Source organism: Triplophysa rosa, linkage group LG25, assembly GCF_024868665.1.
Source record: "Triplophysa rosa linkage group LG25, Trosa_1v2, whole genome shotgun sequence".
NCBI lineage: Eukaryota > Metazoa > Chordata > Actinopteri > Cypriniformes > Nemacheilidae > Triplophysa > Triplophysa rosa.
In genome coordinates, this window is record NC_079914.1 from 5404840 (window position 1) to 5427755 (window position 22916).

At 37.7% G+C, this 22916-nt stretch overlaps 1 protein-coding gene across 1 annotated transcript in view; it reads left to right on the top strand.

Moving 5' to 3' along the window:
* si:dkey-49n23.1 (semaphorin-3D) overlaps positions 1 to 22916 on the top strand; it is a 57030-nt gene that overhangs the window by 5470 nt on the left and 28644 nt on the right. The window contains 1 exon segment of the mRNA XM_057324915.1: positions 13377 to 13571. Within this exon segment, the coding sequence (XP_057180898.1) occupies positions 13436 to 13571 (136 nt within the window). The 5' untranslated portion in view covers positions 13377 to 13435.

Here is a 22916-nt window from a genome sequence, read left to right on the forward strand (position 1 = left end):
TGGTTGGATGACCCTTTGAGGTCTTGGCATGTCAGAGAGCTCCACGGGGAACCTTACCTCCCGGTATGGGGCTCTTACTCTGTTTTCTCATCCTTTCAAATTAACAGCACTGGAATTCTTCAGGGCCAAGAAGCCAAAAATAAATCATGTGGAGATTATAGGTGACTGCACATCAGCAGATTTTCTGAGCGTACATAACAAAACGCTATCGTCATGGGGTTTCCTACAGTATCATTCCTTGATTTAGCTTCCTCTTTGTGTTTTCCTACTAGCCAGAACGAATGATGTCGTAGAGGAATAAAAAAGGTACGACGCCAGGACCAGCTAAAAGATTGAAGACGTCATGCATGATTTAGTAACGTAGTCACTGTTTCACATTAGGTGTAAATCATTTACAAGTTACCGCTAAGCCAACACCCGTCGAGCGGCACGCTGCAAAGATGTTTGCACTTTTAAGTGAGCGGGTCGACCCCTGCTGTTTCATCTACCGTTTGTAGAGAGGAGTCCTTAGAAGAAGGATCTGCAAATCGCTCTCAAAGGCTTAGTAGAGAGGAAATCTGTAATTGGCCCCCGGTTTTAATGAATGTCCTCTCAGGTCTAATGTCTTGTGAGCTAAAACAGTTCTCCGACTGAATATCATTCTCAGACAGCAACAAGTACAGTTCTCGCTCTGTCGATGCTGTGAATACATGTCCCCTCAAATGCCCTGGGAACATTTTTGTATAAAAGAGTCTCTCTGGAAATAGTTTGCTTAATTCAAATGCTTTATCTTAATTAGACCCAGATAGGCTGTTCTCTGTTGTGTACGTGGAGATTTTGGTTGAATGTCTGTGGGATGGATGGTAAAATGTGCAAAATGTTTGCATCTGTTCAACGTTAAACTTGTATATGACTCTTTCTTCTGTGAAACACAAAAGAAGATATTTTGAGAAATGTGGTTTTGTGTTTATACAATGATAGTCAATGGGGGTCAATGTTGATTAGTTATCGACATTCTTCAAAATATCTTCTTTTGTGTTCTGTAGATTATTTCTGTAAAATATTTGTAATTTTTGTGCGAACTATCCCTTTTAAAGATCCGTTGGTATATGTGAAAGTTGGTTTTGCATCAACGTTTAATGAGACATTTACACTTTTTATATTAATTCATTAGGCAAGGATGATTTTTTCCAGTTTTGCACAAGATCTCTGGTGAGATCTTTTGTGGGTACAGAATCAAGAATCAACATGGGTCTGCTTATAAATTGGCCCCTTTAGAAAGAATGGAAAATATTTTTGTTTTAACGTAAAAACTGCACACATGCTTTGATTAAAAACCACACATAATATTGGGACTGGTACACAAACCCATCACACAAAACAGTAATGAAAAAAAGGTTGGCCTTGAGTTTAAAGAAAAAAATGTTCCCTAAGAGGGATAAGCAAAGAAAAAACATGCACATCATTTTAAACAAACTGATGGTCAAAGTTAGACTCAAAATACTGGAGGTCGATAAACGGGGAAGAGTGACAATCTTTTTTATGGGTGGTGTGACGTACAGTGTTTGGAATGAGGTCACTCGGACCACCGGGGATGAAAACGCATACGTCTGTATCGTTTGTTGAGCAGTGGTTTGTTGACGTTGTCATCGCGGTCAGAAATGTAAGGAACCTCGCACGTGAATCAAGATAATTGTTGTTAATTATCTGAAAATGATCCCATTAAAGACGGTTTTATTGGTGTTCACCTGGGGTAAGATGGTGTGTTGGCATTGATATCGCTTTAAAGGGATATCTCACCCAAAAATGAATGTTCCCTTGTGTCATTTTAAACCTGTAGGACTTTCTTTCTTCTGCAGAACACAAATGAAGATATTTTGAAGAATGTTGGTGAACAAACAACGGCGGTACCAAACAACACCCCCATTGACTTCCATTGTATGGACACAAAACCAATGCAATTCAATGGGGGTGTTGTTTGGTTACGAAGCATTCTTCAAAATATCTTCAAAATTATTCTGTAGAATAAAGAAAGTCCAACAGGTTTGAAATGACAAGAGGGTGAGTAATTTATGACAGAATTTTCATTTTTGGGTGAACTATCACTTTAAAGATTCTAGCTGGAGTTAGATGGTTAATAGACATCTTTTTTAACTACATACTTTTTAATAACTATATCTCACTTGACCCAAGCAAAAGCAAGCTGTAGTTGCAACATTTGCGTGCTTGCTCAATGCAGTTGTGATTTTCGAACATATTCCTTTGTAAAAAAGAACATTAAAGTTTTTGTAATGGATGTTAAATATCATGTATAGATAAAGATAAATGTGCATTGTTTGTTTTGACACTGAAACAAACCGGCTTTAAGTCTAGCAGGTTTTGTTTGGCATTCTCTCATCTTAGACTAAGCAAAACCCCAAAACAACATGATGTGTCTAGACAGTGATGTTAACAAGCTGTAGTAAAAGTCCCAATATAGAAAAGAAATCAGCTTCAATGTTGTGCAACAGTGACCGCCCACTTTTTTGGCAACCTTGGTTCTGGAAATAAATCTCTTTTCTATTAATTTCCTCCATAGACATTTAAAAATAAATATTCAGTAAAGAGTTCAACAGCCTTGAACCAAATCAAACAGCTTTGAGATATATCTCAACATTACCACATTTAATTTAAAGCACCAGAAATGTCAGAAAATTATAAAACTTGAGAGAAGTTTTATCAGGAAAGAAGATATTTTGAGAAATGTCTCATACAGTGGAAGTCAATGGGGATCAATGTTGTTTGTTTACCAACATTCTTCAAAATATCTTCTTTTGTGTTCTGCAGAATAAATAGTCATGCAGGTTTGAAATGACTTTTTGGGTGAACTATCTCTTTAAAAGATTTCTTATTTTCAGAACCCGACTGCTGCGCTCAATACAAAAGAATCAAACTATCATCTAGTTTGGTCATGTGTATTGTAGTGGAGTGCAAGTCACGATTTCAAAACCTACGGGGAGTTTACTGTCAAGTCTTGAGAGTAAACTCAGCTAATGGGAAAATCGTCACCATCCTTTGCCTGGGAGCTTCATGCTGTGTTTTAAAGAGTTTGAAGAAGGGGCTTAGTATCCTAGGTCAGGGACCTTCTATGTATATTGTTCATTAGCTGTTAACACAGTTGCCAGGAGCAATGGCTTGTGAATTGGGCAGGAATTGTGCACATTGTTTTTCCGCTTTCCACAGTTTCCTGCTCAATTGCCATCGGCAATGGCAGATTGCATAACGGTTACGGTATGGAGAACAATTTCTCTAGGAACCTTACAGAAGTATCTACTGTTGTTTTAACAGTTTTGACGGATGTGCAATATGTATTTTTCACTCCCTTTCTGTTTTGTAACAATATCTGCTGTCTGGAAACTCTACCACAACATTCCTTCAGGATTCTTCAGCCGGGATACACTCCCCCCAGTTCCCAAAACCAAAGGTATTTGTCTGTAACTGTATTTTCAAACATTTCACATGTTGGATATTTCCCCAGATTTAAAATGTACAGACCGGTGGCTGTTTATTTTAATGTGACGAGCCGTAATGGGTCCTGACGGTCATTTGGACTAAATGTTGATTTAAAAGTTCCAGTAGTAAACGTAAGTTGACAGGTTACTAATTGTTGGTTCATTCCCAACTTTTCCCATCCGTGATACGCTTCATATGCAGACATTTGCAGGTGCTCCTGAGAAAAGAGAGGAGAAGTAAAAGTCTCTTTTTTTAGATCCTCTGTGATGAGGTTGAATGTCATTAAGGAATTTAGGCGACTCGTGGAATCCCAGCAAACACGGAATGTTCCCCTAACGTTAGTTTTTGGTTCCCTTTTGGCTATTTTTGGGGAACCAAAAAATAACGTTCAAAGAACGTTCTTTTCAGGTTTTATTTTTTTGCAACCAGAAAATAACGTTCCCAGAACGTTGCAGGCTGTTTTTTAAAAAATAATCAGAAAATAACCAGAAAATAACGTTGCCTGATGGTTATTTATTGGTTATTTTTTTGCAACCAGAAAATAACCAGAAAGTAACGTTCCCTGATGGTTATTTATTGGTTATTTTTTAATGGTAAAAATGGTCAAAACTGGTAAATGTCAGTGACATGTGCAATACAGAAATCACATTAACATATGTTATACTGACCAAATGAAATTAATCAATGTGCCCTTTAATGCCTGAAAATAATAAACTAGTTAAGCTAAATCAAAATACAATCATATATATCCATGTGTACTTCTTTAGTGTGGTTGTCGGTTACTGTGTGCTCGAGCACATGCATTCTCAGCTCTGCCGCACACTCCCATTATTTAAAAATTAACGGTCATTTTGTTTCACCTCACCCACTAACACATTAGTTTAGTGGTTTATTTATTTTATTTTTTTATTTAAAAACGTACAGATTTGAGAGTAAACTTATCTTTTCGTGATTTTCGATTGATTTGATCTAAATCAACAGACCATGATGTAAGGACTGAAACTCAGGGCTTTTGATTGTTATATCTAAAGACGGAGCCGCGCTATACTTCTGTGGTGAGACAACAATATTGTTAGCCTGAAGATAATTAAATGTCAGGATTTGCATGGGAAGAACCCAATTGCAGGCAGACAGTGAAGGGGTTAACACAAGACTTTATTAACTAATAAAACACAAAACAAACACCCTCAATGGGGGAAAACGAAACTAAGAGATTTAAGAAACTAAGAGAAAACAAAGACTTCCCACGAGGGGGCAAAACGAAAACAAGAACAGCAAAAAACTAAACTAAAGGACACGACCAAACGTCTTACATCAAAACACGACAGGGTAAAACACAAAACTCACAGACGACGGGCAAGGCTAGGAACAGGAACACTCGACAAGGTACATAGCACAAAACAGTCAATACACAACGTAATCCACGAGCGCAAGACAAAGAAACATGAGGGCATTTTTAGGAAAGACAAACGAAGGATAACGAGCGAGGGCAGGTGGGAAACATTAGACACGGAAGGGAAGCAATACATGAAATGAGAGGGGCGGGGCCAATGACAAGACGAGAAAACACATGAGAAGTAAAAACAAACAACTCATGGCCTTCTCACATAAAACCTAAGGGCTCTGTCCCGATCCTGCCACATGACTAGAATTTCATAAACAAGGTAGGACCGTGACAATTAAATGTTTATTCTTGTCAATAAAAATCTGCTTTAAATATTGTGTTCAAGTCATTGGTTATATTTCAATATCTATAATGTCTGATGTTGAGGTAGGCCTACACACAGTGTGGTTTTATTAGAAATGATATACTGTGCTGTTTAAATCGAAAATTAGGCTACTTCAGTAATGAAAAAGGAATTATTAGGCTAAACGAATAATCTAATGCATTGATTTCATCCTCCATATTGTGTGTGATGATATATTTTACTTATTTTAATTAGATTAGACAAGCGATGGATAAAAACACAGTATATGGATGTAACAGTTATTCATTACTGACGTGTAGTGAGGCCAAAAGGACCCGAGAAAAATATTTTAGGCTAACGTTCTGGGAACGTTCCCCTAACGTTAGTTTCTGGTTCCCAGAAAAGTTTTTTTAAGGTTTTTTTTTGGTTATCTTTATGGAAATAAAATGTTAGTTTCATAGTTTTTATAGAACGTTATGGGAACCAGAAACAAACGTCCTATTTCCGTAAAGAAAACTTTCCTGGAGAACCAAAAACGAACCTTAGAAAATATCGTTCTGGGAACCAAAAACTAACGTTAGGGGAACGTTCTTGGAACCAAAAATTGTTAGCTGGGTTACACTGAATTACCCTCCTCCGACAATTGTAGATGAACCGAGCAGAAATTGTTTCATGTTGTGCACAATTTACAGTTTAAGGCCGGTGGCCTTAGATGAGGTGGGGATAGGGTTGAGAAAAAGCAGAGAGAAAGCTAGGAAGTAAATCTTTATTGACACTGTGAACAGTTTTAAAGTATTACCAAAGATATTCATTTTAACAAGATGCGCCACTGACGTTACAATGAAGGGCGGGGATTGCAACGCTCAATATGGCCGCTCTAGCGACGGAAGTCCCGCCTTCCAGTAAAACAAGCCAATCGTTAATCAGTAAAGACTGACGATTCTCCTGGTCGGGTCTGTCGACCGGGGGGTGGCATGCATATGTGTCTTCTGCATTCGCGCTGCATACATTCGCATTTATAATACGTCCGTCTGAGCAGCCCAAGCTTCCGTTCAGGCCCCATACGTTAGCGGCCTACCGGGAAAACTCCCGGAACGCCAGATTGCCAGGCCGCCCCTGGGTGCAGTAGATGAGGCGACCTCGAAAAAGTGGATTTTTAACGCAATTTAACCTTAGCAAACCAAAGTTATGATTCAGGCCATGTCATGTTTAACTTTTGATCGGAAATATGCTGTTTAATAGTGCGATTTTAGAAATGTCGGCCTTCACCCATTCAAGTACTGTAGATAGGACTGTGGACTTGCTTTGACGTAAATAGCTGCCCAGAGGCGTTGCAAACATGGCCGCCGAGTTGCACGACTTCCGTAAACGGACTTTGGAATTACTCATACACTTGAGCAACAGTTATTTTGTTAACACTTTACAATAAGGTTGTATTTAATAACATGAACTGACCATGAACAATACTCCTACAACATTTCAGCATTTCTTAACACATTTTTAAAATCAAAAGTTCTATCTCTTAACATTTGTGCATGCGCCATGAACTAACATTAATGGGATAGTTCACTCATAAATGAAAATTCTGTCATCATTTACTTGAACTCAAGTTGTTGTTCCAAATCTGTATACATTTCTTTGTTCTGATGAACACAGAGAAAGATTTTTTTTAGTTCTGGGGCACCATTGACTTTCAATAGTCCAAAATTGCTTTATAAATTTATTTATTCTGTTGTACACAAAATAAGATATTTCGAAGAATGTAGGACAGCAAACCGTTCTGGGACACTTTTGACTATCATTGTCATTTTTCCTTCTATGGTAGTCAATGGTGGTCAAGAACTGTTTGGTTATAAGCATTCTTCCAAATATCTTTCTCTGTGTTCAACACAACTCGCGGGTGAATAAATAATGACAGATTTTGTATTTTCAATGTTTTTCCTTCTGAATTCTGAAAACTATATTACTCTTTGTTAATTCATTTTATTTAATGCATCTACAGTATACAGTACATCTAATTATAACAAATACAACCTTATTGCAAAGTGTTATCTATTTTTTTGTGTTTCTAATTTATAAAGGAGGTTTGAGTTTTAAGGATTTTATTGGACTTTTTTTTCCACAATTCATAGTCATAATAATCTATGTTACAGTAAATGTTTGCTGATCTATTGTTATCTCTCTCTCACACAAGCACATACACCATACAATACTAATAATACACATCCTGAGAAGGAAGGCATGTTTTTTTTCTCATTGTTTCATGCTGGTTACTTTTTAAAGTAAATAAATGCATGAAGAATAACTAGAATTTAGTCATTAAAATAAAAAATCATTAAATATCAACAATAAAGAAAACATGAATTGTTTATCATTGCTGTTTATTTGAAAACCCAAAATGCTGGACAAGAAAAAGTAACTTTCGTATCTTCGTAGTGCTAACGTGACCGAACAGAGTGAAAATAACAATTTGGGCGGGGCTACCAAAACAGATAGCCCCGCCCCAAATTCATGCCATTGGTTATAAAGACGCTGAAAAAAGAAGATCATTGTTTAATATCTCCACAATTTAGTACCCCGTTTGCATTTTGTAGGGAAATTGGTCTACAAATACATGGCTTAAACTTCTCTCTCCATATTAAGTTTAGACTTTTAACATAGATAAATTACACACTTGACCTTTGAATATTATTTGATCTTTTATCATATTTTAGCCAGCCCATCAAATCTCATTTCAAAGTAGAGGAGACCTGGATCCCGTCAAACTGCAAACATGTGAAGTGGAGAGTAAATCTGTCTCTCTTCATCATTGCACTTCACCTTGTCAGAGGTGAGGATAGCAGAGCTCAGCTGCTGGTATGTGAAGGAGACGTGATCTTCCTGCTCTACTGATTCCAGACTTCAGTAGAGAACAGCAAGGTGCAGATTGTTATTGTGATGTTCAGAGTCACCGGGGTGTGGGAGGTGTAAGTCTGTAAGGTTGATAAATCTCTGATGCAAGGACTTAACCACTGAGGCTTCACATGAACTGCATGACACAGTTGTGTTTGGTTATTGGGTTATGAAGCAAACCAGAGTTTCCAAGCCTGTCCTGGAGGTCTGTCTTTTGAGGGATGGGGAGGGTTTGTTCCGATGAATGATCACATGTTGGACTAGTACCATTTTTAATTCAACCTATTTTTTTATTTTATTTAAAGAGAGGCTGTGAGGCTACAAGGCACGTTTACATCTCTTTTCAAGATAATGTACAGTTAAAACAAAAAGGGGTTTTGCTTGAGGCTTTCACATTTATATTTATTCATTTAGCTTTTAGCATATGCTTTTCTCCCAAAGCGACTTATAAATGAAGGCGCATTCAACATTTTGTGTGATTTTTTTTATTAAAGAGAAAAACATTGGAACACTGCCCAAAACACAATAAAAAATGAAATGCTTATATTGGGGATTGTATTGGTTTTAATGGAAACTAAAATGGTGTCTACTGGTATGTGATGGATTTGTTATCTGGCAGATTAATACTATTTGAATAGTGCTGAAAAAACTGAAGGTTCATAATGGTATTTTAATGGAAACCATTGGAATTTCGATGATGGTATCTATTGTTGTTTTTAGCAGGGATGTTTTCATGGCACCATGTATGCGACACCTTTCTTAACAAAAAAAATAAAAATGTACGTGCCAACTACTGGCCTGACATGCATAACGCAGCATTTATTGTCATTTTCGTGAATCTGCGTGAATGGGCATCGTTTTGACAACGTTGTCGAAACGTTTAAAAAACACACTTTTCCATTTTAGTACACTGTTGTCATGTAAATGTACCTTTGGCCACACTAGTAGAAAATTTGATCGTTTTTTGCAGTTCCTGGTCAAAAACTTGCAATGACTTTTTTAAATACTTTATTTAATATTTCCGCGTGCATGAGCTTTGTAATGACACTCCTTCACTACTGAAGAAAACATGACACCTCCTCATTATTCAGTTCTTCTCCGTGTGCAAACTCATAACCTTCCAGACCTCCGGCACCTGAGGCATTTGTTACTCACTTGTTTATTATGTTGCAGAGAAACCGTAATCCTTCCTGAAGTCTTCCTAATGGCCTCAACAAACTTGTTGTTGTAGCCTACAAAGACGTATTCATGTAAATTTCTCCATTCTTAACTCCATGAGCCGCTGGCATAGATTGTATTTGTGTCGCTAGTAAACACTAAACACTAGTGAAACATGGCATTACCCATGGGAATCATATGATACCTGGACCCACGCCCTTAAGATGCCCGTGTTTAGGAAACCACAAGCAGACCTTTTCACCTTGTTTCTTAAAAGCTTCTAGAAACTTCTAGGAGTTTTGCATTATAATAAGGCAGTTTCATTGTAAAAGTTCCTCGCCTGAGGAAACATTCTGTGATTTTGACATGAATGGCAGTGGTTTGGAAAGAATAGGGCAGAATTAGAATGCGTTTTGTTGTAAAGCGCCCATGGATACATGTCCCGCCATGTTAAGCCGGTGCCTTTGTGCATGTTAAAATGGGCGACTATGTTGCTTGTTTTTCGGCTGGTTGAGCCCAGTGTTGTTTGCTCACGCGGTAGCAGATCTTTTCACCGCTCAGAGCGGATCTTAATGGGCGGACCCGCCTTTTCATTCACAGCGAGACTCTCAATGAATACGTAATCTACATCTCTCTTTGTACGACTGTGTTTCTGTTGCTCATTTTTAATCCAGTTACGATTTTATACAGTTTAATGTACGGGCCAATTTTCTGCGCGGTATATATTACAGTATAAATGTTTCACCCGTGAAAATGTTTTCATTTTTCTAATCTATTCAGGCCGATTGTGGTTCTGGTTTTAATGGTACTTCTCCAGAGAGAAGCGAATAATTCTGTAGGTCAATGATCTGGATAGAGATCATTGGAGCAGAATAGTGAAAAGCTCCCGCTGTTCCCAGAATTCTCTCTGGTCACAGAGCTGACAGGAAGTGAGAGTCTTCATCCGTGCCTTGACAAAGTCTCATACAATGTGTAGCCCTGCAGGGATAATTGTTTTCGTGTCCGCTGCTTGGGGTGTTTGTAGCATTTCCATCATCCTTGACTTTTTGTACTGGAAGTGGCTCAGCGTGCTTTTTAACTTGTAAGATACAAACGTGCCTGTGTTTCACCATCTTGTGATTTTAGCTCCGGCCCCCCAAATCGGACCCCAACAGTCTGTGGTTTAAAGTGTCTTTTTTTTGCTTTTGTGTTGTTAAAGATGCCAAGGAAGCAGGCTCCGGAGTGAGCTGCCATTTTTCACGTTGTGTGGTTTTGTCACCTGGAAGTGAGTTAATATCAACAACTTCCTCTTCCCGTGGCTTGATGGCTTTCCCACAATTACAGTTTGTTTGTTTTCTTTCCTCATATTGAAAAAGTTGATGACCAGGTGTTGTACAGCCAACGTTTTTCTGATTTTCTGCCTGTTTTTATGATTTTTGTCATTCCAATCAGTTTGGCCCACAGCTGCACAACTTCCAGGAGTCTGGGTTTATATTAGGTCCATCACGATATGAGATTTTCACAATTATCGAGGCCAAAAGAATTCACGATGCCGATAATATTGTGGTATCTGTTGAAATAAAAATGAGTAATGATGTTACTCAAATTAATTAAAAAAAGTAAAGTAAAGTAAAGTAATTAAAATACAGGTAAAATATAAAAATATTTTAGAAAATATACCGTTCATTTTCTGCCAGGATATCAACCATTATTTATATGTTATGTAATCCATTTTGTTAACTCCAAAATACAACACAATGCAATACCCAATGCAAAGTGCAGGCTGTAAATTCATATTTATACAGCATCTTGTGCACATTTTTGCTGTTTTGTTCACAGTGTAGTTTATATCAGTCCACAATATTATGTTACATTATGTGTTCTTTATCACAACTTGTTACTTTTACATTTACGCTTTTATCTAAAGTGACTTACATTGCATTATACCATACATTTGTATATGAAATCCTTAGGATTGAACCCATGACCTTGGTGTTGCTAGCACCATGCTATAACCACTGAGCTAAAGGAAAGCTACATTGAGATGGACAGTAACTCTAATCACAAAGTCTACACATATTTTCTGCTCATTTCTAAATTGTTTTCAGCACATTTGTTCAACGAGACCGCTTTGACATTGAGTTTTTCTTATTATTGTGGTATCATCGATTTCAGACCCTAGATGTCTGTTACACAGCCTCTTCCTCACTAAATGTGTCTTTTTGCAGCTGGACAAGTAGATGAGACTCTATGCCAATGATTAGTAGTCTGGCTTACTTAAGGCTGTAACTTTTTAGACTCTTAAGTAGTCAGCACAAATTGTGTCGGGATGCTACATGCCTCCACAGAGTCATTAAATATGATTGAAACCATATCTCACGCACTCATTAATCAAGATTATAGAAGGAAATTCTTGTTAATACAATAATTTAAAACTTTCATGCTTTGCCAGCCATATTCATTCACTGCTAACAGGGACATGATATATTACATAAACAATCTTAAAAAATATGCCATATTAGTATATGCCAGATCATCACCACCTGGCACAACTCATGCATAGTTGCTGTTGAGTCAAGAGTGATGTGTTTACTTTCTCAAGAAGATTCATAGGTTTGAGTTGGTTAAGAGCACCTGTGCTGCTGCCAACGCAATAGATCCAGCTTCTGACCCTGGTAAGATATCACGAGCGCAGGGTGTAAATCACCCCTGGGGGTGTAATACGCTGTCAAGTCAAGGCCTTAAGAGAATCCAATTTCTCTTTACCTTGAGTATTTAAATCAAACTGGAATATGAATCCTCAGTATCGTGTGTCTGATAAACACAGGCATTTACCCGCAGACATTTACCCATAAATCATTTCACCAAACAAGATGCACCTCAGTTGGGATCCTTCGGTTTCCGTCTCACTTGAGTTTTTATGTCTTAGTAATGGTGAATGAGCTTTGAATCGATGAATGGAGCATAAGAGAAAGCCTATCTTCATTTTGCATATGTTTGAGGCCTTGCCCATTTTTCTCGGTTCGTGACCGTCCCTTGGGGTCCCCTAAGTGGCGCTTTGTGGTCTAACATACAATACCCTCAACATGGGAAAATAGTTCGCCTGAGTGCCAACACAAAAAGTGCAGAAATTTCAATGAGATCCTATTCTTGGATTTTCAATACCGTACATCATACGCAAGTTGGCCGAAATCCATCTTATTGAAGATGCTAACAGTGCATGTCTATCGACGGTCGGAGGAATTTACAGGAGGAACTGTTGAAGTGTTTCTAGGTTGCGCATGCGACTTGTTTATGTACTGTGACCCCTTGAAGGAAAGAACATAAAGATCGGGGCGGCTGATTAGGCATGGGAACTTTTCTGGAAACAATGCTTCGATTTCCCTCTTTGCGCGAGCCTCATTGTCGCCCCGTCGCAAACCCGACGCGTCGCTCGCACGCTCAGAGGTGTTGGATTTTCAGTCAGCCTGAGTAATCACAATAATCCTTAGAGAATTTCTCACGGTTGTCGTCTGTTTGTTTTTTGTTTAAGCACTTGACCAGACAGTTTGGATCTGAGGAGACCATCATGGACACACGGCTGGTGCTTGCGTGCTTCGTCCTGGTAGTTGGAATCCCCGAGGCGGGGGGTTGTGATCTGTTTTCCGTTTAGATAATATGACATATGAAAGATTCGTGTCATTGTAAAAGAATGCCTTTGCCTCAGGATGGTACAGACTCCCAAAGCATTTTTAGTTTGATGTGGGGTAAACAGTCTGGTAGACACATGTAACGTTTGTTGTTTACAAAAGAGTCATTTCTGTCAATAAATGGGAGTCTAATGCTCATAGTTTTTTTCAATACCTTTGATTAAAACTTGGAAACAAACGTGTGGTTTTTGGTGTTTAGACTTTGTTTGCATTATTAAGATTCAAAAATCATATTTTATATATTATATTAAAAAAATCTGGGTTTAAAATCAACAACAAATAAAATAAAGCCTAGTTTTTAAGGCATGTCTCTTGTTTTATTGTAACCAATTCCTAAATGGAATCAATTCCTGAATCAAATCCCGCCCTATAATGTTCTCACAATAGATTACGAAAGTAAAATAAGACGCAAGCAATATTTTATGTTGACTTTAATGTAATCTATAACAGTTCTGTATTTAATCAAACATACCATTTTTACATTTGTCGATTTCTACAGAGCTTCAAAGGTGATGTGACAGAAGACACTCTGTACTGACAGACTAGAGGAAGCTGGAGATGAGGATTGTGGGATTGTGGAGGACTGGGCGATACAGTCCACTGCTGGTCGCTCTGCTCCAGTTGGTGTTGCCTCTTGTGTGGTCCGATAATTCAGAAGGTCAAAATATACCACGACTACAGCTCTCTCATACAGGTCAGAACTCTATCTCTCTCTCTTTTACACACACGTATACAGATACTGGAACATATTTTTACAATCAGTGACCTCCAGAACAATGACCAATGAACTGCAATGCTACTGCTTACATTGCGAGTTCACTTTTAAGGCATCAGCCACACCAAGATGAAACCTCAAACACTACATAGGGCACACATCTGTTTTGAATCTACATAAGGAGACTTGTCTATCATGCAAATATCTTCGCGTCAATGACAGCGCATGAGAGCACTGAGAAAATTTTCACATCGTTACTGTAATACTTCAATAATAAAATTATGTCTAAAGTACTAATGGTTACGTTGTCCAAGCCTCTTTGCTGTGGCAGTCTGCAGATCCTCACATTAAACATCTCTCCAAAGTCTTTAATAAGAGCACCATTAGTGAAAGATCAAACTGCAGTCTCTTATTTCCCTTTAGCTGTGTTATATCTGTAAGGTCAGTGTGCTTTAGAAGATACAAAGCAATGGGGGAGACATCATTAACCTCTGCTTCCGGGAGCTTGACACAGTTACACAGTCTTGTGTATTTACAGTAATGGAACGTTTTCATTCTGCCTTGTTGTTTTAAATCAAATTGAATTAAATTAATTTAATGATACATCGCTTGATTTTTAAAAGAAAATATAAGAGATGCTTGCCAGTTTCCCCTTGTGTCTAGAGTATTCTGGTGCTTGAATATGGCTTTAGGGCACCCCATGGGCCACGGCTGCATTTCCCAAAAGCATCTCAACCTTAGGTTGATCTCAGAACCATTGTCACCCCTTTTGGGAAACGCAGCCCACATGGGTGTCAGTACACTGTGCCAGGCTTAAATGACCTCCGGCCCATGTTTTTGCGATCCCCTGGTGCTGGGATTTCAGGTTTGTGGTTGTAAGGACTTAGTTTAAGGTGTCGCTTGAGAGCTAACTAATAATCCAGACAGGTGTGCGTTTATCAACCATTTATTTGCTTTGAGTTCTAATTGGATGAGACACATTTCAAATCAGAGTCTGCACTTTTAATTCTACAACTGCATATAGTTACTGTACTTTTATTAACATTAACAGGTAGGCATTTGGCAGACATTTATATCCAAAGTTTGTTATGTTGCAGTCAAGGTACATATTTGATCAGCATGCGTGTTCCCTGTGAATTGACCCCCCCACAAAAATTTATTTGAGGCTCATTTTATTAAGTAAACTTACAAGTAGGGTTCATATTTATGTATACTTTATGTCTTAAGTATAGCGATATCATTTTACTAGTAGTATACTAGTAGTAAAAACTGCTTGGGATTAAATCGGCCCACTTTTTAGTTTATAAAAGTAAACTTTTACTTTAAGTGTAACAGTAGTAAAGTTTAAGTACACAATTAGTTTACAGACACGTTTTTTTGTTTGTACTGCCACCACACAGGTAAACTTAAGTATACTGATAGTTTACTAGTTTAATACTTGAAGAACATTTTTTAGTTTATAAAAGTAAACTTTGAAGTATACTCTCAGTAAACTATTAGTTAAGGTAGTAAAAAGTATAAAAAGTATGACTGAGTGTAAGTATAAGCTAAATATACAACTTTTCTGTCAGTGTAAGTCAAGTTTATTTAAGTGTACTATTAAGTACACTGTAAAACAGTCAACTTAAAACCTTTAAAAGCTGCTTTTTAAGTCAGCTTAATATAATTTAAGTTCAAATTACTCGTAAAGCCAAGTTGGTTTAACTTACAAATTTAAGGAAGCTACAAGAGTGGATTTTTTTATAGGATATTGTAAGTACATACAAAAAGTAGACTATTTATTTTTTTAGTTCAAACGAACTACAGTAATAGCACAATTGAATAAACTTCAGGATATTTGCATCAGTGACTCTTGTCTTTATGGATGTACTGTAAGGGTTTTTGTGCTTTGTCTAGTTCTGTGTCTTTTATTTGGAAGTTGTAGTTTGTAGTCCTCGTTCTGGTCTTTGTAGTCTTTTGTGTTACCCTGCCTTAGTTGTCTCCAGTTGTGTCTTGTTAGCCTTGATTGTCTTGTGCATATATACCCCTGTGTTTGCCTGTCTATCTACTGCTGGTGAGTGTAATGTTTGCCAAGTCAAGTATATTCAAGTTTAAGCTTTATGTTAATATGTTTGACTAAATAAACTCTTTATTTTTGCTGTCAGTTGATTGCCTATGACAATGGAAATTAGTATTATTTTTGTAAATGTATTTAAAAAACAATAGCGTTCGGCCTATCTAGCAGCATACAATTTACAGAAACTTGCATTTAATTTCCTAACCTAATTTTTAACCTTTGCTTTTGGCGATCGCGCTAACCACCCAGCATTACGTCACTAAAAGTTTCTCCGTCTGTCTGGACACCAACGCCACGGAGTCGCTCATCTCCCAAGGCCTCTCCCATTATCAGCGTCATAGTTGACCCGTCTACTGACCCCTCAGAACTTTCAGGAACTTGAGACTGAGCCAGCTTCCTGACAGGTAGATTCTGTATACGGCGCCGTCGGACAGTATGTTGTTCCTTCAATGTAAATGTGCTTCCCATTATCTCCCGAGCTGTTAATGGAAGGTACTGGCGTATACATCATCTTTTCGGCGCCTGGGTTTACAAGCGGAGACGGAAAACTCTGACGTTTTTTATTAGAAGTGAGAAGCGACTTGTTTTTCTTGCAGGTATCTCAGTCAGGTTTAAAAGGTAAGCTAGAGACAGGAACTGAATACAAAAGGTGGCTTTTCAGGTGGATTGGTTTGAATATCCAATTTCCGACATTGCCAATCATATTCTTTATGGTTTACAATACCTCTTAGGTGAAATGAAGTTGTGAAGGGGTTGATATGATGTAAGAACTTTGAGTTTGCCCTAAAGTCCATAATGAAAAATTACTTATTCAGTCACTCATCTTCAATAGTTGTATAAATAATCCACCTACAATACTCGCTGCTGCTACTTTTGTTGAAAAGCAGTCATGTATTTTAACCTTTTCAACTTAAAATGAATTCATTGTGTTTGACCTCAGTCAACGTCCCCGCTTGCTGCTTGTTTAACCTCTGAAGCTGAATCTCTGCTGGCAGACAGACATACAATTGATATTCCAATGACCTGTGACTTTCCCGCTGATGTTGACCAGTGAACTGCCTGTAATTTTGAGGATTGTCTTGCTGGCAGATGGGTGGATTAAAACCAAAAGAAACATTCCTGGCACTCGAGAATGACTAAATGTCTTGATTTCTCCAAGTCGGCAAGAATTTTTGGCTTCACACCCAACGGTCTGCTTTTGACAGCTGCATTTCATAGTCTGTGTGGAGTGAAGATAGCAGACATTCAGTGGAATCTCTGACTTCATCCGAAAAACCACAATGTAGGACATACAGTATAGATGGGATGTTTCAAGGGTCGGCTTCTGGTCACACTTGACTTTCAAATAAAGCTTTAGTAAAGCAAGTCATTTGAAGCAAATATTTAGAAAGATGTTATAAGTGTGAAAACAAAAAAATGGCCATTTCAAACAAGTTGCACTTGCAAATACTTTCATTTAGGGCTTGACTGAGCACATGTTCCTTTTTAAATGCATGTCATTGCGTTGATGTTACGTCAGGCCCATAGACTGCATAAAAGATGGACAGCGTGATGCCGCTTCCTTCCATTGTAATGAATTGATCGTAAAACGTCCGATGATGGGTGCTGACATGATACGCCAAAATGTCAGTTTGGAGCCTGGGCATGCGCAGAAGGAATGTCAGTGGCGCCAGAGTCTGCGCAGTAGTGAGCACAAAGTGTATCGTGGTCCTGCCCATATTCCCTGATGACTCAATCGTAAACAAAGAAATGTCACCGGTCCTTTTTTAACAACATCTTAAGTACAACCAAACTTATTAAAAACAAACACTTGGACATACATCAACGTGATACTAAATGCCAGAAAACATCTTTGGAAATTGGATTTTATAATGTGACTGCTGTCCCATTTGTTTACATGGTGAGGTGGGGTTTATGACTTGTACTGCAGCAAACATCCACAGAATGATGATCAAGAACTGGAGCCATGCATTTCATAAATAAAACCTCTAAGCAGAATAAAGAAAACTTTGCAGGTTTACATATTCTGGACTTAAATTGGATTAAACGCAGCACCCTTTAACCGCTTCGACTCACCCAAATACTTTTAGAAATAAATTCATAAAAATGGTCTCATTTTACATTACTACACTTTAATAATTTGACTAAGTCAACAGTTATTCCGTTATGTTATTCTAAAGTGTTAAATCAGTGGAAAATAAGTAAAGCTTTCGATTGATAATGATTCATCCTGGAGAGTTTGTGCAATACAAATACGAAGTGGAGTATTATTAATTTGCTTTTTACAGGCGGATGAGGGGTGGTTTTTGGGAAGACAAGTTCAGATCTAATGTAACAAAATCTAGTTTTGTGCTCCACAACCTATAGATTTGATCAAAATTTGGACCCAGTGTGGGTGGCTGAGCATAAGATGTTAAATCTTCACTTGAAACAACATTCAGAGCAATGCACAGAAACATCTTGGAAAACAGTTTTCATCAAAATGACTTACCTTAAACTTGGGAGACTGGTTGTTGCTGAATAAGAAAATGTCAGGACACATCCTCTTGAATCTAACCAGGAGATCAGTCCTAAAACTCTTTACTAAGACCAAACAATAGTTTCCTGAGAGATCACCTTTTAAATAGCCCATGAAAATGATGATAATGAGCGACAGGTGAGTCCTGTTAATACTCGGACAAGTGTGAGCGAGTTAGTGATGGTGAGGGAGAGCCCAGTTTGTTTTTAACCTTATGGTATTGTGTGGTACGGTACCTTTATTTTTGAAGTAGTCTTTAAGGTTAACATGAAATGGTACAACTTATTTTGCGTCCGCGGTGTTATTTAGTTGCAAAGCAGAACATACATTTGTATAGTCTTTTTAAAAATATATTGAGCCTTTCTGAATTGATTGAACGGTGAAAAAGTTATTCGTTATTCGACAGGTGGTTGGAAAATAAAAGTGCTTGATGATGTCAGCTGAATAGGAAAGTTGTTTTAGATGAGCAAGATGGATATAATTAGGATACAAGCTTCTGCCAAATGCAAAAATAAAAATGTGAAAAGTAATCAATTTAAGGATCAATTTTTAAAAAAGGAATCAATTTGTTTTTATTGTGTCCTGCAAGGTAATAAACAAAAAACAAATCTCATCTTTACCAGTAGTTATCAATGAAAATTTCAGGGTAAGTTAAAAGAAGGCCAGACAAACATGACATTACTTGATTTTTAAGATTTCCTTTGTCGTTCACAGTGCCATGTTTAAAACAGAGGCGTGAAATTCAGTGAGCTTTTTCACACCACCCCTCAGAGGTTTAGTCAAAGTGAGACGGTAAAACATGTTTATTATGTTCTCTGTCATGACAGAAATACAGCTCTTAAGGCATTTAGAATGTGACCTGTGGGATGTATTTTTTAATTGCTGACATCTAGACCTAGACCCCTGACTCTGCACCCCCTCTGTATCCATGGAAACAAAGTGTAGAAGATAAGCACGGCAGATGACTAGGGGTCCCGGGGTCCTGAGGGGTCTAATGACGCCTTCAGGGTGTTAATATTGGACAGACACAATGAGAAGAACACGGCTTATTAGAGGATAAGAAAAGACAATTAAATTAATTCAAAAAGCAAAAAAAATGAAAATGAAGGTTATGATCTGAAAGATGAATTCAAGGGCTTTTACAGACAAACAAAAGTTGCGTGACTGTTTTTGCTCATCTAATCGGCATAAACATGTTTATTGTTTATCTTCATCAATTGAGGGACAATTAAAAATAGTTTTCTGTGGAAATCAAAAGGATGTCACAAATTGCCTTGTTTTACATGTAAAACATTCCTTTAATGTCTGATTTCAACATTCTTTCTTTGATTCTTCAAAAATCCAGATCTTTTCCCAAAGCCTTAACATTAAGCTTAAAAACCTTAAGCTTTTTTCAATCGACCCTTTGCACTGAAACACAGCATGTCTTTCGGCGATAAAGACCAAAGCCATTTCACTCATCCTCAGCAGATAAGACCTTCAGAACGATGGTAGATGATAGCGATTCTTGAGCGAAGCAGCAGGGGGCATCGCTAGGGGTCGGGTCATTGACAGGATCTGGGTTGCCTCACTTGGTTGAAGTATCTCTCACACACTGCACTTAAGCGGCATACGACTGTGTCTTTTTGTGTTCTCCAGCACAGTTTCAGCTCCTCCAGTTTGGCACTGAAGCAATTAAACATGCACCCCGCGGCCCCTGTGGGAGATGACGTGGTACAGAACATAATGAAGAAAACAGCTCTGAAGTCGGAGGTGATGTACTGGAGGCCTCTCATCAGAGCTGTGGGTCTGTACGACCACGTCAACCCCTAGAGAGAAGCGTTTAGTCCGAAAAACGTGGAGGTCACAACCACAAAGAGTTACATGTGCCGGTCCTCAGAAAGTCATTTTTCTTAGTTTGAGTTTTCCTCCAGGGTCCTTCCAGCATATTATGAATGTTGTCCATGTTAATAACTCAAAGGAGCAGTAAATGTCCTTTTACTAGAAAACATTTGAAGGAACAGTACACCATGAACAAATATGTTGTTTCAAACATGTATTCTGTGAATAGAAGACATTCATTTTTTACAAATCTCTTTCATACAAGAAAAAGAACAGTTTGACTGAAATTTGAGTTTAACATACAACATATATGGATTTAAAAGACTTTAATATAGAAAAGCAGGTTTGATACGACACAGCTTGATCTCACGAGAATTTGAACTATTATATGCAAATTCATATGAATTGGTACAAAGTAAATCTTAGAAAAAATACAATTATTTAAAAAAAAGACGGTTTACCCCAAAACTTTACCATCCTTGGTGCAAAACCGTATTGTACTAAAATGTACAAATAAGAAAAAAATACATTTCATACTAAGCATTTTTAAATCAAGATAAATTAACTTTTAATTGACCTATTGACCTAAGATATTTAGTCGTGTTTTATGAATGAAAATATTATAAAAGTATTTAAAAAGTTTGTTTAAAACAAGCAAAAAATCGGCCAATGGGGCTTGCGAATTACGATTCGAGTTACGAATTGCTATAAGATTGTAAACAATGAGAGAATTTTCATTTTTTTGAACGCTTCCTTAAAAATGTAAGTGTCTTGCGGTTCTTGCACGAACTAATGTTAATTCTCAGTGTGTGATGGCTGTAGCAGGCAGGAATTGTGAAAGTTCATCGATCATAAGTTTGACAAGTTTGAAGAAGTACAACAACTTCCTAACTTTGGCTGTAAAGTTCAGAAAAGTCTTTTAAAAACAAACATCAGAGTACACAAGCGACAATTCTATTGGGACATGAATTAACATTGGTGTCATTAGTGGTTTATGGAGCGGTTTGCTGTAGTTCAGCGGTTTTTGAGGCGGGCCGTGAGGATGACCTCCAACTGTCAGAGAGATGCCATTAGTACCTTAATAACCAAATGGACGCCATATCCCACTGAACATGTGGCTTGAGTTCAAAACGTATAGGTTTTATTTTTTAATCTTTTTGGATGGGATGTGGGTTTGTGGGATGTGTGTGCGTCTTTGCTGTTGGCTGCTTTGGGTTAAATCGATGCATTCCAAACTTTATGATGGATTATAGACTTTTTTTTGACACCGTTTAAATGAATCACGTTAGATCATGAAGTGGATTTATCCTAGGAGGAATCAGTTCTCACAAAATACGTCATGTTCTGTTGGGTAACATTTTTAGATGGATTAAAAAATGCATTTTATTGTGGAAAGTCAACATTTATATATATATATTTTTTAAATCTTTCAAGCATTTAAGCATAAACTATTATATTAAAACAATTCTGTCTGTTTTCGAATCTCTTTACTCTGTTTTCTTTTATGATTAGTCTTTCTTATGATTTTTAACAAAGGGACAGTTTTGTAGAGTTCTGTACATAAACACATGCACCAGTATATAGTTACACTTTTAGATTTACTGCTAAAATTCAATAATCTAATACGCAACTCTAACCTCTACTTTATAGCCGTAAAGAAATGTTCCTGACATCAAAGTGAATGACGTGAATTTAAAAAAAAAATACAACCGTGAGTATTTTGATTCGGCATACAACAAGGATTTAATATAACAAGCAGTCCAAACCTTCCAATACATTCATTATTTCCCGTCTGAACGAACTGGAGGTTGATAAATGAAACCGAATGCATTTAGTTTTTCTATCCCCTCTTCGCCCCGGTTCTGCTCGTGCTGGTGACCCAGAACGCCACTAGCAAACGAGGCTTGTGAGTAATTAGAGTGACATGCTGCCATTGACCCAAAGGGAAACCCAAAGTCGGTTCAGATGGAGTCAGCCAATGTGCTCCATCACTGCAGAAAGCCTTTTTAGACAGTATGAAAAAGACAAATGGTGGAGGACAGGAAAATTAATGACTGTGAGGGATGAATGAGGAAAGACTGCAGTTAACAGCCCATCCTCAGCTCTTAGAGAGACCCTCATCTGGTGTATGTTTCACGAATCACAAGCAAATACAAAGATCTGTTTTTCTTGAAAGGCTTCTGAAAATGTTTAAGTCCTATGTTGGTGTAAATATCTTGGAACACAAAAGATGTTTTGAGTAATGTCTCAGTGGTTTTGTGTTCATGCGATGGAAGTCAATGGAGGGCAGTGTTGTTTGATTACCGACATTCTTCTAAATATCTTCTTTTGTGTACTGCAGAAGAAAGACGGTCATACAGGTTTGGAATGACATGGGGGTGAATAAATGATGAACACGTTTTCATATTCAGGTGAACTATCCCTTTAATTTCAAACTTTTAAGATATATTAGATCTTTATGATTTGAACTCATAAGCTTCTCAAAAGTACTGTTTAATTTGGGAGCAGATCAACAGTACATACTAAAGCCCTGAAGCCAGTTCCTTTTAGACCTGTTCTCACAGGAGGAAACCCGATCACGCAACATATGCACCTTGAACGTTCCCTCTGAACAAACAGCTGGAAATGGCCTGGCAGGGAGACTTTATTGCATCTTGGCATTGAAAAACAGTGGAAGGATGTCGCTCGGCCACCCGATACAAAGACAAAACAAACACGGCTGGCGTTCTCACAGTTCACGTTGTTCACGCTCTGAATCGACCTCCCACTGACTTCTGTTGTTCCGTAAATTAAATGATAATGGTTACATTTTGGATAACGCTGAAATTCAACCTACACACCTTATGGGAATCATATATTTAATAAAAAAATATATTAAAACAATATTTGGCTCATTTTCTTAAGTAACAGCAACAATCATAGATTTTCA